General features: G+C 36.4%; 1 protein-coding gene across 1 annotated transcript in view; it reads right to left on the bottom strand.

The window, feature by feature from the left end:
- Positions 1 to 461: 461 nt before the first annotated feature.
- Positions 462 to 14,841, bottom strand: part of JMY (junction mediating and regulatory protein, p53 cofactor) — a 70,625-nt gene continuing 56,245 nt past the window's right edge. The window contains exons 8-11 of the mRNA XM_005505976.3: positions 13,452 to 13,547; positions 11,640 to 12,186; positions 8,945 to 9,255; positions 462 to 5,878 (exon numbers count right to left, since the gene is read on the bottom strand). Of these exons, the coding sequence (XP_005506033.2) occupies positions 8,948 to 9,255; positions 11,640 to 12,186; positions 13,452 to 13,547 (951 nt within the window). The 3' untranslated portion in view covers positions 462 to 5,878; positions 8,945 to 8,947. The remainder of the gene's footprint in view (positions 5,879 to 8,944; positions 9,256 to 11,639; positions 12,187 to 13,451; positions 13,548 to 14,841) is intronic.

The raw sequence follows: 14,841 nt of genomic DNA, 5'->3' as shown, positions 1-14,841 counted from the left end.
CGGCGGGAGGTCTGGGCTGTCCCAGCACTGGCGGTGCCACCGGTGAGCTCCACGGGGCAGCACCATGTCCTGAGCTCCTGTTATTTCTGGGCTTAAATCTTCACTCTTATGAAAAAGAGTGCTTTTGTCTTTTGTTTAAGAGACAGAAAGTGTGTGTGACCTCCATTTAAGCACAACCGTCCTGCATTACTTAAGAGCAAGATTCTTCTATGACACTTAAATTGTCTATGTGAATTTTAGTTTACAAAGATGTTACCTAAATATAATTATTCCCTGCTGCAACATAGCTTAGGCACAACCATCTGCCAGTAAGCAGTGACAGGCAGTTCAAGGAGTTAAAAGGATAAAAAAGGAAACCTAAAAGAACTAGATATTAATTTTTTTGTGTGTGCGGGAATGAAATGGTAATAAAAAATATATTTTTAATGTTGATACATACTGAAGTTAAAACGAGACAGTGGTCAAATAAATATCCTTTAATAAAGAAAAAAGGAATATTTTAAAGCACCAAAACTGTGAGTATGATGTTACATCGCATGTACAAGAAGGTGAGTGCAGTACTTTGTGTACAGGTTTAAATTTGCATGACAATAAAACCCAAGAAATACACAGCAATAAATTTGCATTGCAGAAAAGCTGCACTAAAGAAAAAAGAGCAGAAGGCAGACAGTTAAATTGTCTTTAGTTTTTAGGTATTGCTAGAAATGTTTGTTTAGTTTCGACCTTTTTTTAAAAGATACTTGTTGCTTAATACTTTATATCATGGAGCATTTTTAGGCATAGTAAATTTGCAGAGTCATTTACAATAGAATATGCATCTAATAGGCCTTTTTTAATATAATGGAGTAAAGAACATTTTTTAAAGCCAAGCACAATGTGCTAATAGTGTTTGAGTCTACCCATAATATTGCACCAAGCTAGTGAATGGCAAATGGGTTTTCTTTTGATTATTCATTTATTCAACAGGCTTAACAAAGAAGTTAGTTTCATTAAACTTGACTGGCTTCCCTCATGCAAGATGACCTGCAGCCATCTGTATTTCTTAAGCTTTTATGATGCTCTATTTGTATACATTGAAAATGAAATACAAAACATACAGCAACCACAGCAACACATTGGGAGGTGTTTAATGAATATCCCCAACACCTATTTCCCAATTCTGAAATAAAAAAAATGTATTTCTGCACCTGAACATCAAGCCAGTCTATGGCAAACTAATTACCAAATAGGTGACAGTGCCTAGAATAAAATCTCTGCAGAGTTTGGATGTCACTCACCAAAACAGCCATCATCCTTTTTACTTCGTCCAAATAGTCACACTGCTGGTTAACGGCCTCTGTATCACCTCTAAATAATACTCTACCTTAATATTAGAAACTCAGCAGAGTAAAATTCATTGCTTGGTCATTTTCCATATTAGAGGTACCTCAGAGCATTCACATTTGCCAAAGGAAAGATGACCTTTTCTGTCAAATTCTGCAGCTGTGGGCCGCAATACAGAAGACCTGCACCACACTAAGAATACTTAAATGTCAGGTTGCAGACTTGGATTAATAGCCAAACTGAACTGGAAGTGCAAAGACCTGTATATACAATAGCCCCTCCCAAAAATACACTGGCATGCCTACCCACCCTTGGCCCTCCTAAAAATTCTAAGTATTTATGTATTAGGCAGCAATTAAATATAAATTTATTTTGTAGGAAAAATTTAAATTACAGTATATTTATAGGTTAAAAACAGCCATTACTGTACTTTTTTACAGCACTGATAGCAGTATGTCCATGTGCTTATTACACCAAAGAGCAATCTGCGGTCAAGTTTAGGATGACCTACTGTCTGTCAGCTCCAATAGCACTGAAGTTGTGTAATGCGTTCTCTCAGTAAGGTGCTTCTGTTTACTCCTTTTCTTTGCAAGAAGCTTCAATTGTTCTTAACATCAATTCTGTAGTGCTAAATGTAACACCATATTGTCCATGCTTATGGAATCATTACCAGAAATACATCCAGGTAAGTTAATTACATAAGCGTTACAAAGAAAATAAAATCTGATTACACACGTGAGCAAACTTGATTTACAAATTACACTCCTGAAATTCAGTGCAACAAATGGAATAAGGGTAACATCAACCAATAAAAGTTTCTGCCTCCTCTTCTCAGTAAGCTGCATCTTCAGTAATGCATCTGTCATTACTTTAATATTAAACATTACAGAATATAGTGCTTATACTCAAAATGATTCTTTACAAATAATGTAGTGAAGCATATTGAGTTCTATCCCCAATGTAGTCACAAAAGAACACAATATATAATCATACTATTTTACAGGTATCTGGTGTAAGATGCAGCCTGTCAGATATATATATAAAAAACCCAAACCCTAAAACTGATGTCTAAGAAAAATAAAAAAGCCTTTTTCTACTCTAGACAGGTAACTTAACATCTGAAAACATAGCAAAGTGAATAAAATAAGACTATTGGTCATTTATAAAGGACTGGAACCTCTGTGAATGAGAGCAGGAAACTCACGTTGATACAAATTCCATTTCTGGTCAAAGACTACTGCTGTTTACCTTACATTTTGGTTATTTCAGTAGAAATTGAATATTTTATTTCTTGTTCCCACTCAAAATGTTTTTGAGTCCTCATGTAAGCATTTGTACAATAAACATTATGTATTATGCATTCCAACTCTTTATCTCAGTTACACTATGCTAAAACAGTTTAATTTGAACAAAGAAGTTTCTAAAAATGGAAGAAGCATGAAAGTTAACAAACCGCTTAAGATAAATGACTAGCAACGGAACAAGGCAGCCACAACAATGAAGTCCAGCCACAAATGAAAAATACTAATCACAGGTAGAAAGGTCTTTTTATGGAGGCTCCCCTTCCTTGGATGTGTTTACATGTTTTTCTGTAGTGATGCTTGCCACAATTTCTCTGAAGGAACAACACAATTATTACGTCTTTTCTCAGCTATGGAGGAACCGATGTCAATGCAGGACTGTCATAATTTCTGTAAGTTTCTTGTGAGTATACTTGAACTTTCCCCACTTGCTGCTCCAGCCATGGCAATGCAAAATTTCACATTACAGAGGATGGGAAGTTTTATGCATTAGCCTGTATGCTACATATGCACAATTTTTATACTGAAACAGAAAATTAAGTGAAATTGTGACATCTAGTGACTCATGGACGATTAAAATCCAGGAGTACTTTTTTTAGCAGTATATGGAAGGAAAAAACAACCAACCAACCCACCCAAAACCAAACCAAACCCAAAAAACCCAAAACATTTACTTTCCACACTGAAGATGGCAGTTTTGATCTGATAGAAGCTGCTATGCTCAGCATAACAACTACTTTTTTGTGCACATAAAATACCAGCTTGTATGAGAATTCCATTTCTATAAACTAAGTTATTACAGGTATCTAAGACTTCAGCTAAATATAAAACAGATTAAGGACAGAAATCTTTCTCAGTCATGCACACATTTTTCAAGGCAAAGATGACAGATCAAGTGGCAAACGAATCTGAAAACTGTAGTACAGTACAGCACGGAGCTATTTAGATAAATCACAATTCAGTGGTAAACTCTAGACACAAATGTTGTGCAAAGGGACCATGGCCACCTATACTTTAAAATTACTCTGTTTTTCCTTGGCTTGGAAATCTGCTAGTGTCCCATAAGCATACTCTAAGGAATAAAACTGCAGGCTGGAAAACAGGAAAAAATGGATCTAGATGTTGCTCGATTACCACTATTAATTTAGCACTAAGTTTCAGATGAACTGTATAATCTGCATTACCATTCTACGTCATAGCTCTGCTTTGTGCTACAGCCAAAAATGTATTTGATTACCTCAGTTTTAACATGTGTTGTGATTGGACATACAGACTAACGTAGAGCAAAAATACACCACAGCTTACAGTACAGGCAATGTCAAATGATTATGATGAATTTTGAAATGCTGTTACTGGTGCGTGAACACAGTATTGGACAGCTTACAACCACACAAAAAAAACATCGTGTAGTTTCAGGTCCTTGGAAAGCCAGTACCAAGTGTTTCACAGAGCTGAACTCAGGACAGAATAATACAGACCTGACAACTAACACAGCAAAATCAATCCAACTCTACAGTAATGTTGCTTACAGGTACGTTGAAAATGAATGTTCACTAACTTTATAAATAAGGCAACAAGGTTAAAAATATTCCTGTCGACAGCAAAGGTAAAGTGACATCCTTTCAGATGCCTGACAGAGCTTTAATTTCAGGACAGCCACAGCAAAACAACTGAAGGGTCCAACAGCTGAGGTTCCTTTAAGTTACACAGCCTATTGCTAAGATAAGTTCTCTTGTTCCTCTCTATATACAAAAATGGAAAGATGTGAAATCTCCTGTGACAAACATTTATGCAGTATGTGTTCCATTACATTACAGGAGCAATGCATTTCTCCACTTAAAAAACCCACCTAAATCCACATAGCAGTTTGTTACAACAGGTGCACTGAATGGAACACATTACACAGTGGACAGGGACTGTGACTTTCTTAAGCACAGCGTGTGCCACGCTGTTAAAATAAAACACTAGTGAAAATTCAGTTGTCTGAGGATTGTAATGGGCTGATTTCGGTATCACATGGAATTTCTAGATGGTACAAGACTACTTGTATCTCTGCACTGACACACCTCTTAGTACTGTGGATTTGTAAGAGTAGCTGCCTGCAGCTGTTGGTCATGAAGTTTAAGACTATTTCTAAGTATTCACAGCAGAGAAAGTTGTAACGCTCCTTTAAAAAAAAAACAGTCAGGATCAAAAGGGAACTTTTTTTTTCTAGCCAGTAGGCTTTTGGGTATGAAGTACAAACATTTTTGCAGCCACTAAACAGAATAATAAAAACCAGCAACAGAAGCATGATTTTCACAACTGAATTATCAATATGTTTAAGTGTTTTGATATTTTTTAAAGATGGCTGCTTACAGTAATCAAAAGCCATTTTAAACCAAAAGAGAAAAATAATTTTAAGTATTAAATTACAAAATATTGCTTCTTAAATGATAAAAGTATAACTAACTTGGTTCAGCATAGCTAAGTATTATTTTAAAAAAGCATGAAAATGTCTACTTTAAAAAGGTGCAAGACTACAAATAACCTTCTAAAAAGGCCCTGTAGTTTGTCTTGCTAAATGTACCATGTTGGAAACGATGACATTCTTGAATATGTACTGAATTCAACTCTTATTTCTCATTGTGCCGTGGTCACTTGCTACTTTTGATACTGACATACACTTCTTCAAACTAAGAAGAAAAAAAATCTTAGTTGCATGTTACTGAATTTCAGCTACTGCAGAGCAACTAGGAATTCTGCTCTTTCCATAATATCACACTGCTACATAGCAAGCTTCTCTGCAAAGGGCTATTAATTGAATTTTCAAGCAGATGATATATTCAATGCAGTGAAGGGGAGGTTTTATAGCTAGTTGGATGTTGTGGCTGAATCCCCAAGTTACTCTAAGAGCAAGTGTTCTCCCAACTCAAAATGCCCCCTTCATTTAACTGGTCACACGTTACTACTGCAAATATAAAAAGTGCATAAGAATTGGGCATTCTTGATTATATAAACGCACATCTAAACAACTTAGCTTTCTGCCTAAACTAGAATTTTTATAACAAACTAAAGGTGTGACCCAAAACTTAACATTTTAGGCCATTTTTTTCCATCTACTGAATAACTTGCCAAAGAAAAACAATTTCTTTGCCAAGGAAAGCCTCCTGTGGAGTTGATGGTGATAACTGCTGGCTCTGAATTTTCAGAAATGAAGAAGAAAAGTAATCTTCAACTGGGTCTCTTTTCTCATGTCAGTAGCCGTGAATCACCTGTGTGGGGAAGAAAAAAAAGAAAAGGCACATCTGAAAAGCTAAACAGCTGTACAAATACTTTCTGATCAACATATTTGGCAACTCCAACATGCGATACTGAGAAGAGTCTTCAAACACCTTGATTCTCTTTGCTCCCAGGGTAATGATATATTAGCTCTGGAGCCAGGACACACCAAATATGACCAAGTCTTTTTTTTTTTTTTGCTTTCTGGTCTTGTTGGCAGGGAACACAGATTACAGTTTTAAAAGTCCCAAAATACTGGATTAGAAGACTATGGAGAACAAAAGCTCGCTTTTATCCATCGCTCTGTCTGTCTCTCCCAGAAACACAGGTTTGCCATTACTTACAGTACTGTTAAATGTACTGTAGTAATTTGTATATACCGTTACGTACACACAGATAGGCTTGGGACACTTGATAACCAGTGATCTGCTAGTTTTTCTTACAGAAGCTACTGCATCTTTATATGGCTTGTTCAGCTGTATTTCCAATTCACAGAATGCCTCAACATTTTTGTACATGGTTTTAGAGTATCCATAAGAAAGGAACTGCTCTTAAAAAAGTTAGTGATAACTTTATGTAGAAGCTAACTCATAAAGCAGGTAATACAAGAGATTACTAGATCTCCTAGAGGAATTATTTACTATTAGTTTGTCTTCAAACTTCAATAATTAATGAAACCACTTCAGTGGGTATTGTTAATACTCCTTGCATATACCTTAGATACTTTTTGGCACTTGATAAGCCCATATCATTTTATCAGATTTAGTCTTAATTCCTAAGGCAAATAACTGCATTACATTTAGCCTACAAGGATGTACATGTATTAAGCATAGTTTGTAGCGTATGTGCCAATATCCTTTTGTATAGCTCTTTTCAACCCCAAATCTCTATGTAACTGGTTTTTGTATGTGCAGAGTTTACAGTTAAAAATAACAGGTCAGTCTTAAAGCATGGTATTAAATGGATAACTCTGGAGTAAGAAATAGTATTCTGTGATTTCTACAACAGACTTTCATTAGATTTTACTCTTACGTAGTAAATTCTGTGTCATTGGTCTGTATGTTCAAGCAAGCACATTAATCTATGTGAAAAGCATTTATTTAGCCACATTTTACGAGGGCTTTGTCTCAAACTCTGTTCTCCCAGATTATTTCACATGCTTCTTCAGCAGGGGCCTGTTTTCCCTTTCTAAGCTGTTAGCTATTTTGCACAACCACTATTCAATCAAATCTGTACTACCTGTTAAGTAGTCTCATCTCATGAAAACAGGATTGTTTTCATAATAAAACATGATACTGGTAAGAGAAAGTGGGTCCCAGATGTGTGGGACTTTTCAATTCCAAAACTAGGAGTACATTTGGTATAGAAGGAGCATGCCATAATTGAACAGTGTTAAATCATTAGTGTGGCCAATGGCTAGTTTATGAGGAAATGAAGGCAACATTTATTTTCCTTTTTAAATTTGTTAAACATTATTATTTGAAAATAGCATACTGAATGGAACAGTTTGAGACATGGTATTTCATAATCAAAACATCTGGCAGATGATGGCCTAAGTCATCATCGCTTTTTAAACAGCTGTAGCACTTTATCAATAGTCACCGTCCAGCTATGGTAATAACTAACCACAGTAGGAATGCCTGATTAAAAATATCCAAAAAGGTTGTTTTTTTCCTACTGCTAGCTGTGTTGCAAGGATTATAAATATTTATCTTCTACTCTCTTGAAATACTTTGATTTCTAAACAGATTTTAAAATTTTTTACAGATTGTCATACCTCTTTTTTCTCAAAATTTTAAGTTTAGTGGGAGCTTTCATTGAGACTTACTATCAATACTCAATTGAGTCTAGAGAAGAGGAGGCTTAGAGGTGACCTCATCACTCTCTGTAACTACCTGAAGGGAAGTTACAGCCAGGTGGGGATTGGTCTCTTCTCCCAGGCAGTTAGCAACAGGACAAGGGGGCATGGGCTTAAACTCTACCAGGGGAAATTTAGGCTGGATATTAGAAAGAAATTCTTTACAGAGAGAGTGGTCAGGCATTGGAATGGCCTGCCCAGGGAGGTAGTGGACTCGCCGTCCCTAGAGGTTTTTAAACTGAGATTGGACATGGCACTTAGTGCCATGATCTAGTAAACGGACTAGAGTTGGACCAAGGGTTGGACTCGATGATCTCTGAGGTCTTTTCCAACCCAGTCGATTCTGTGATTCTGTGTGATTCTGTGAGACTTACATTCATCCACATGCCAATAGCAGAAAAGAACCACCACTGTCATGTTGTTGTTGTAATCAAGAATGTCTTTATGCTACGGATGCAGCTGCAATTTTGAAAACTGATCTTCTGACAATTTCTGTTTTGTTGTGAAGTCATTAACTTCATCTGCTGAAGTCTAACATCCATGCTTTCAGGCACTATAGCTTAGTATAATGCAAGGTCATGAGATTCATATGAGTAGCAGAAGTATAAATTATATATGTATATTTACTACTTATAGTCTGGCAATTCAATTAAATCAGAGAGTTTACAGATTGAAACCAAGCTATCAAAGAGTCAGTCACACAGGGTAATCAATAAGACTTCAGTGTGTTCAGCAGTCAAAATTAATTTTCCTTCAATTGGAGCTACTCAGTCTGAAGCAATAAACATGCTCAACTTTTACAAGGCCAGAAGTAGTTAGAAAATAAGTATGAGGTGTGTCCAAGAGTGATTGGGCTGCTTTGTTACTTAAAAGCTTTTTAAAGCTTTTTGGTAAGCTGCAAACAGTTCCTTCAAATTTACTACAGAGAATAGAGGTTTTCATAGAAGCAGTCCTGTCAATATTGAGCATAAGTATTCAAACAATAAAAAGCTAAGATGTTGCCTACAAAAGTTTTCCTTACTATAAACCTTCGAAAAGTCAGTGTTACTAAATTCCTATGTGCATGTTATACCATGTTGGATGTCAGACAGCTTAGTCACATTTATACTAAGTTTCTTAGAATGCACAACCTGAGGCTTAGCCACTATTGTTATACAAAAAGTGTTGGAGAAATATTTTAAAAAAAATATAGATTAATTACAGGTTAATTTTCCCAGTCTGTGCAAGGCAAACTCTCCTCTTCATCCTCTGACTCAGGTGATGCTTCCTTAATTCGTCGCAATGCTTCGTGGATGCTCCTTGTCAGAGGGTCAGTATCAGGCAGAACTGTGAAGGATTCTCTCAAAACATCTTTCTGCACTTTCTTCAGTTTCACCCCTTTCCTGATCTGTGCCAAGATGTTATTGCTATCATCTTCATCAGGAAAAGGAGGGAGACTTCTCTGCTCAACTTTTTTTAAGTGAAAGCTGCCACGTTTCAAGGAAGCCAGCACTTCATCCATTGGGGAACTCACTGCAGTAAATCAAAAGACCCTCAGTATTATTTTTACTTAAATTTTATCAGTCTTCATTTATATATACTACACACCAAAATGCAGCTGCATACTATTAACATGATAGTCCCAGACTATTAAGTATAATGGTAGCTCCTCTGCTTGTTTTAGCCTCCGAATTTATCTTCCCTGCTACCATGTCACTGGTTTACACATGTACTGGTTTACACAATTACAATTTCTGAAACCACTTAACCTCCTACCAGGCAGGTAGTAAAATGTTTTGAACAAAATGGCTTTCCTGTCTGCAGTCAGGAAAATCAAAACAGCTGCAATGAACACAACACACTAAAAAGTGTTTATTACATCATCATTCTTGACTTTGAGTACACACCGTACGTATTGGACTGCACAGTGCGTTCTCAGCACTTGCATTTTGTGGCTGATTTTACCTACTGTATGACTATTACTACCTGTCAGTGAGGGAAGCAGCAGTACAGTCAAATGCAAGTGTGCATCTTCCTGCTTCTCTGGACTCATGTATTAGCACCTAGTCACACTGTGCCTATATAAATTCCCTTCCTTTATAATTAATGAAAATTGAGAAGAGCTGATACTTCATGACAAATCCATTCTTTATCATAAATTTGAAACTAGTTCTCTGCAGAAATGAAAACGAAGCTTTGGCACTTTGAAGAGCAACAAGTAGGTAAGATCCCTATCCCAGAGAATGCGTTACAATAAAGTACAACAGCTTGAAAAAGCTTGCATACACTGGAACTGCAATGTGCAGCACATATCAATCAGCAGATTAATATCTGCCTACAGGTTTTTTCCATATATGGTAGAATACATTTTTTAAACCTGCTTTGCATTTATGGGTTGGTTTTGCCCATCAGACTGATGGCCCAGACAGTTGGAATACACACGAGGAAAAGTGAAAACAAGAATACAGGACTGCACATTTGAAGAAGGAAGGAAGGATTGTAAAACAGTCATCTGTCATACAGGAACAAATTTCTGAAGCCACTTAGAGACTTGGAACATCTCAGGGAATACAGAGCAGCAGGTAGACTGCTGCTGCAGACATTAATACTCCTAAGAGGGAAGATATAATTTGATTTTATGTTTGTCATTTTATGATATATATATCAAATTGCACACACAATACACGCTTTATATAAAATTTCAAGATGAAACAGATATCAGAAAAATAAACAACAGGACTGCAGAAAAAGAAAAATGGAGCACAGCAGCATCAAAATTGACAATGAATTTAAGACATTGTACCTGCAACCTGCAAGATACATAAGAGCTTAAAAATTCTTTAACTATGCAGTTGCTTCAGGGGTTTTCAATCATTAAAGGATAATTCTAGAGGAAATGTTCTCATTTCTGTCTGACTGATGAAGACAGTTCTAATTTTGATTTTATCTGGATGAGAGAAAATGTCAATGGAGGGTTGTTTTCTGTAGATGTAATTGACAGAGCCAGACAGAATTTTAAATAAAATGCTAATAGAGCCACATTACAGCACTGCAAATCAGGGCTCACTCCGGGTACTTTTTCTCAGTGACATCCACTTAAATAGTTCAGCTGAGCACTTTTGAAAATCCCATATCTGATTTTCAAATACAAACTTAGCTCAAATACAATATTTGCCACTGAAACGCCAGGATTATTTTGTTCAAACATGTCTGCCATTCTCCCCACTTTATATAGGTAATGAACAGCTGAAAACAAGTAGCATAGAATCAACAAGTTGTAAGAGATCTCCCAGCTCAGACTTGTGCTCTATTCCTTCTCCTTAGTTCCTAAGGAAGTTTTTGATCTTTTAACTATTTACTTAACATGTTTTGCTGAATGATTACAGATTTAATTTCCAATTGTAGTTAAACATATATATTCTTACTCAGTTCTCAAGGGTACTTGAGGGTTTATGGATTTTTGTATGAGAATTTTAAGAAACCTTGAAGATAGCATCCTCCAGGTCTCCTAGGTCCCAAGATAAGTATTCATTTTACTAATTCATAAATTATGTAGAATTTTGTTATTAAAAAAAACACTGCACCCTCAGGTGAAGCATATAATATTTGCAGTGCTGGCTGTAAGCTCAATAGGAAAATATTATTTCAGGCAACGTTTAGCTCAATTTTCTAGCTAGTCTAATGTGGTCGATCATAGAATCAGTTTCCCAAGTGTTTTCTGTCCAACTCAACAGTATACTGCGTGCTGCTGTAAAGGTCCTAACATTTGTTTGCGTTGCAGACATTTGTCAACTGAAAAGGATTTAACAGCTTTCCCATCAATTATAAATGAATCACAGCATACACTTTTCTGTAGAGCAATTCAAAAGAGGAACTGATGTGCATTACAATTAAATACACAGAAATTAAAACATTACCTCTCCTCCTCTGTAAACCTTCTAGATCACCGGTCTTCTTCAGCTTCTTCTTGGCACTGACTAGCTGACTGCTGTCAAAAAGATATGCTGGTGGTACACCAGAAGAGTGCTGGACTCCCTTCTCCTCACTCTGACGTTTAACAAAGCTGTCACTTTTCTCTAAGGGTTTGGTGGCTTCTTGCTTGCAGGGCAAAGGTGGAGGAGGAGGTGGTGGAGGCAATGGGGGTGGAAGCGGTGCTGCAGTAACAGTCTCTGCTTGAGGCTCATTACCAGTGAGTGGAGAAGTACTACCATGAGGCAGCTCAGAGGTAACACCACTGGGAGGTAATGAGAGATCCTGAAGTTGTTCCAAGCTTGTGGATTCCTCCGCTTGCAAAGGCTGAACTGCATTTTCCAATTCCACCCCTTCTTTCTTCTCTTGGATTTGTATGGTTGCTGGCAAAGATTGAGGCTGATCGACACAGGACACTGAGCTGGCTGCACATTTTCTTCTTGCATGGGCCAACCGCAGTCTAGTTGATTTAAGTATTACTTGCCCAGGGTACCGCTATGGTGAGTAAGTTATTGAAAATTAGATATGCACACGCATCATACTATTCTAGACTGTAAATACTTGTCACTAGGGTTTGCCTTTCTGACAAGTACAATTCATCTGCTAGTTTCATTCATTTCGCTCTGGATGTAAAAGCAAAGTCAATATATCCTCAGCTTTAAGCAAAAATTATCCATTTTCTTAATTTTTATTCTTGGTTAAGGCTCAATTTATATGTGATTTGTCTAGTCAGGGCTATACATGGGTTAGAATTAGGATTTTACTGAGAACCAGACTGCACATTCAAAACTGAAAACTAAAATTCAAAATTCCCTCTTGCTTTCCTTTTCTAAAACTGGTCAATGGCTCCCTCCGCAACAAAGTCCTCTCTGACCTAAGGCACTGGCCTCAGATGTTAATAATACTGCCTAAAAAGATATCTCTTGAAATTGTAAAACATTTTGAGTCTTTCCACAGTGTTTTAGCTCTTAAATTTGCTGCCTTGATATCTGTCTTTTTATATTAGTCTCATCCATGGCCTTTTTTATGCGAAAAATTAAACCGCTTCTGAAATACAGGTCTAATACATTTTACACAATTGTGGTAGGCCTAAAACAATAGAGATCTTAACAATATCAATACCTTCATACATAAAGTCAGTTCATTAACAGCTGCTGGTTAAAATAAGCAAATTCACATTAATTTACAGAAGCTATGCAATTCAAACTACTTGCAAACAATAAAGATATGAAGAGTGTACTGATGAACAAATCCCAGTAAAGAAACTTCTCACATAGATTTTTTTATGTATTAAGCAAAACTAAAATAAGTCTTTGCTTATTAATACAGTCTCAAGTTCACCTCCTTCCTTATTGTCTCCCCTTCTTTCCATCTTCTATCCATTTTTCGATACACATATTGTAATAGGAAGGGGCAAGTATTGGCCTATGTTCTGGTAATCAGTGGTAGTGGGGGAATGTCAGATAGTAATGCGCTTTGTGGGCAACAGCATTTAGATTACATTTCTTTCAGGAACATTTGCCAAGTGTCTTGACACAAGGTGTTGAGATAAGAGTGAAGAGAAGCTTATCTCTGCACTGGGAATACAACAGGCAGAGGAATTTCTTACCACGAATGCCCTATTTTGTGTTAAATTTTCCAAAGAACACTTCAACTATAAAATGAAAGACAATAGCTAATAGCATAGTATAGTCCTGGAATGACTGAAAATTTCTTTTGCAAAAGAAACTGGCAGAAAAGAACAACTCTTCTTCTGTTACCTGTTTAAATGTGCGAAGTCTGTCCAGTGTTTTTTGTCGTTCCTGACTAACCCAGGAGCTCTTTCTTTCCTCTTCATCTTGTAACTGATCTCGCTTCTGAGAAAATATATGGAAAACATGTAAATATTACATGCAATGCTATGTTTAGTATCATTAAAAAAGCTGAATTTAAATAACTGTTCTACTAATTGTTAAGAATTACCTAACAATCCATTTCTCAAATAAACCCACTTCTGAACTTCAAAATTTGGCCTTTGTCTTCCCCTTAAAAATATTATGCATTTCATGTTTTATAATCTTGAAGAAATCCAAAGCTCTGTAGAGAGAGATTTCAGGAATACTTGAAGACTAGTTACCTTGAAAGATGAAGATAGCTAGAGATGTGACAGAATATTACACTGAAAAAAGCCACCTTAAATTAAAAATTGTATAAATTAGCCAGACAGCAAACCAGTATCCATTTTGTATCACTCCAAGAATAAAATGACAGTCCAAATTGCAAGGTTGCCCACTTAAAACAAGTCATATTAAAACAGTACCTTCTCAGTGCAAGAAATCGCAGAACTCAGTGCCACGTTTTGAACCCAATACTAAGCAAATTAAGTAAACATTTTCATTATAATTTACAACTGTGAATAAAAGTTTTAAATTTAGTTAACTTAAGCTGTCATTATTTAACCCCAGCTTGGTTTTCTGTAATATTATTTCAACAAAGATTTGAAGCTCTTCCTTGCAGCCAAGACAGTTGTATTATTTCTTGTTTGGGTACCCTGCCTCAGTGAAAACACACATTTGGATCCTCCCCCTTTAACCAATCATCCATTTTCACAAAACTTCAGCAAAGTTACTACATCTTTGAAACAAAACACTATTCTTCAGTCAAATTTATAGAAAGTGCATGCTAGTTATCAGATAGCAAAAGTCATTGTATGTAAGTTCAGAAGTTATCAGGAAAAGCAATAGAACAGGTGACTATGAAGAAAAACCTTGAGCAGAAACAGCAGCTTTTATTTTTGAAAGACTCACAGAATTAAGTATTACTTTTAAATGCTCATCTTAATCGTAATTACAAATTCTGAGCACTTTTGTAAACTTCTGCTGTCATTCAGCAAACACAAAAGCAGTGTTTGCCTTCCTGCCATTTTCAGAAGTCAGGTAGTGGCCTTGTGTCCTTCACAAAGAACCAGCTCCTGTGATTTGGAAAGAGGTAAGTATAGAAGCATTAGGGAGAGGAAGAGGAGAACATGTCTGAAAAATAGTAAGGACAGGGAACAGGAGAAGGTAAATAGGAATGGAAGCATGCAGTGAACAGAGCAATGTGGCAAAGTTCAAACCGAAGTATAGAGAAAAGATTATACAAAGAAGAAAGAATAGCTCTACCACCACACTT

Source organism: Columba livia, chromosome Z, assembly GCF_036013475.1.
Source record: "Columba livia isolate bColLiv1 breed racing homer chromosome Z, bColLiv1.pat.W.v2, whole genome shotgun sequence".
Lineage (NCBI taxonomy): Eukaryota > Metazoa > Chordata > Aves > Columbiformes > Columbidae > Columba > Columba livia.
The sequence above is the reverse complement of the archived record's forward strand: the minus strand, read 5'-3'. Positions and strand labels throughout refer to the sequence as shown.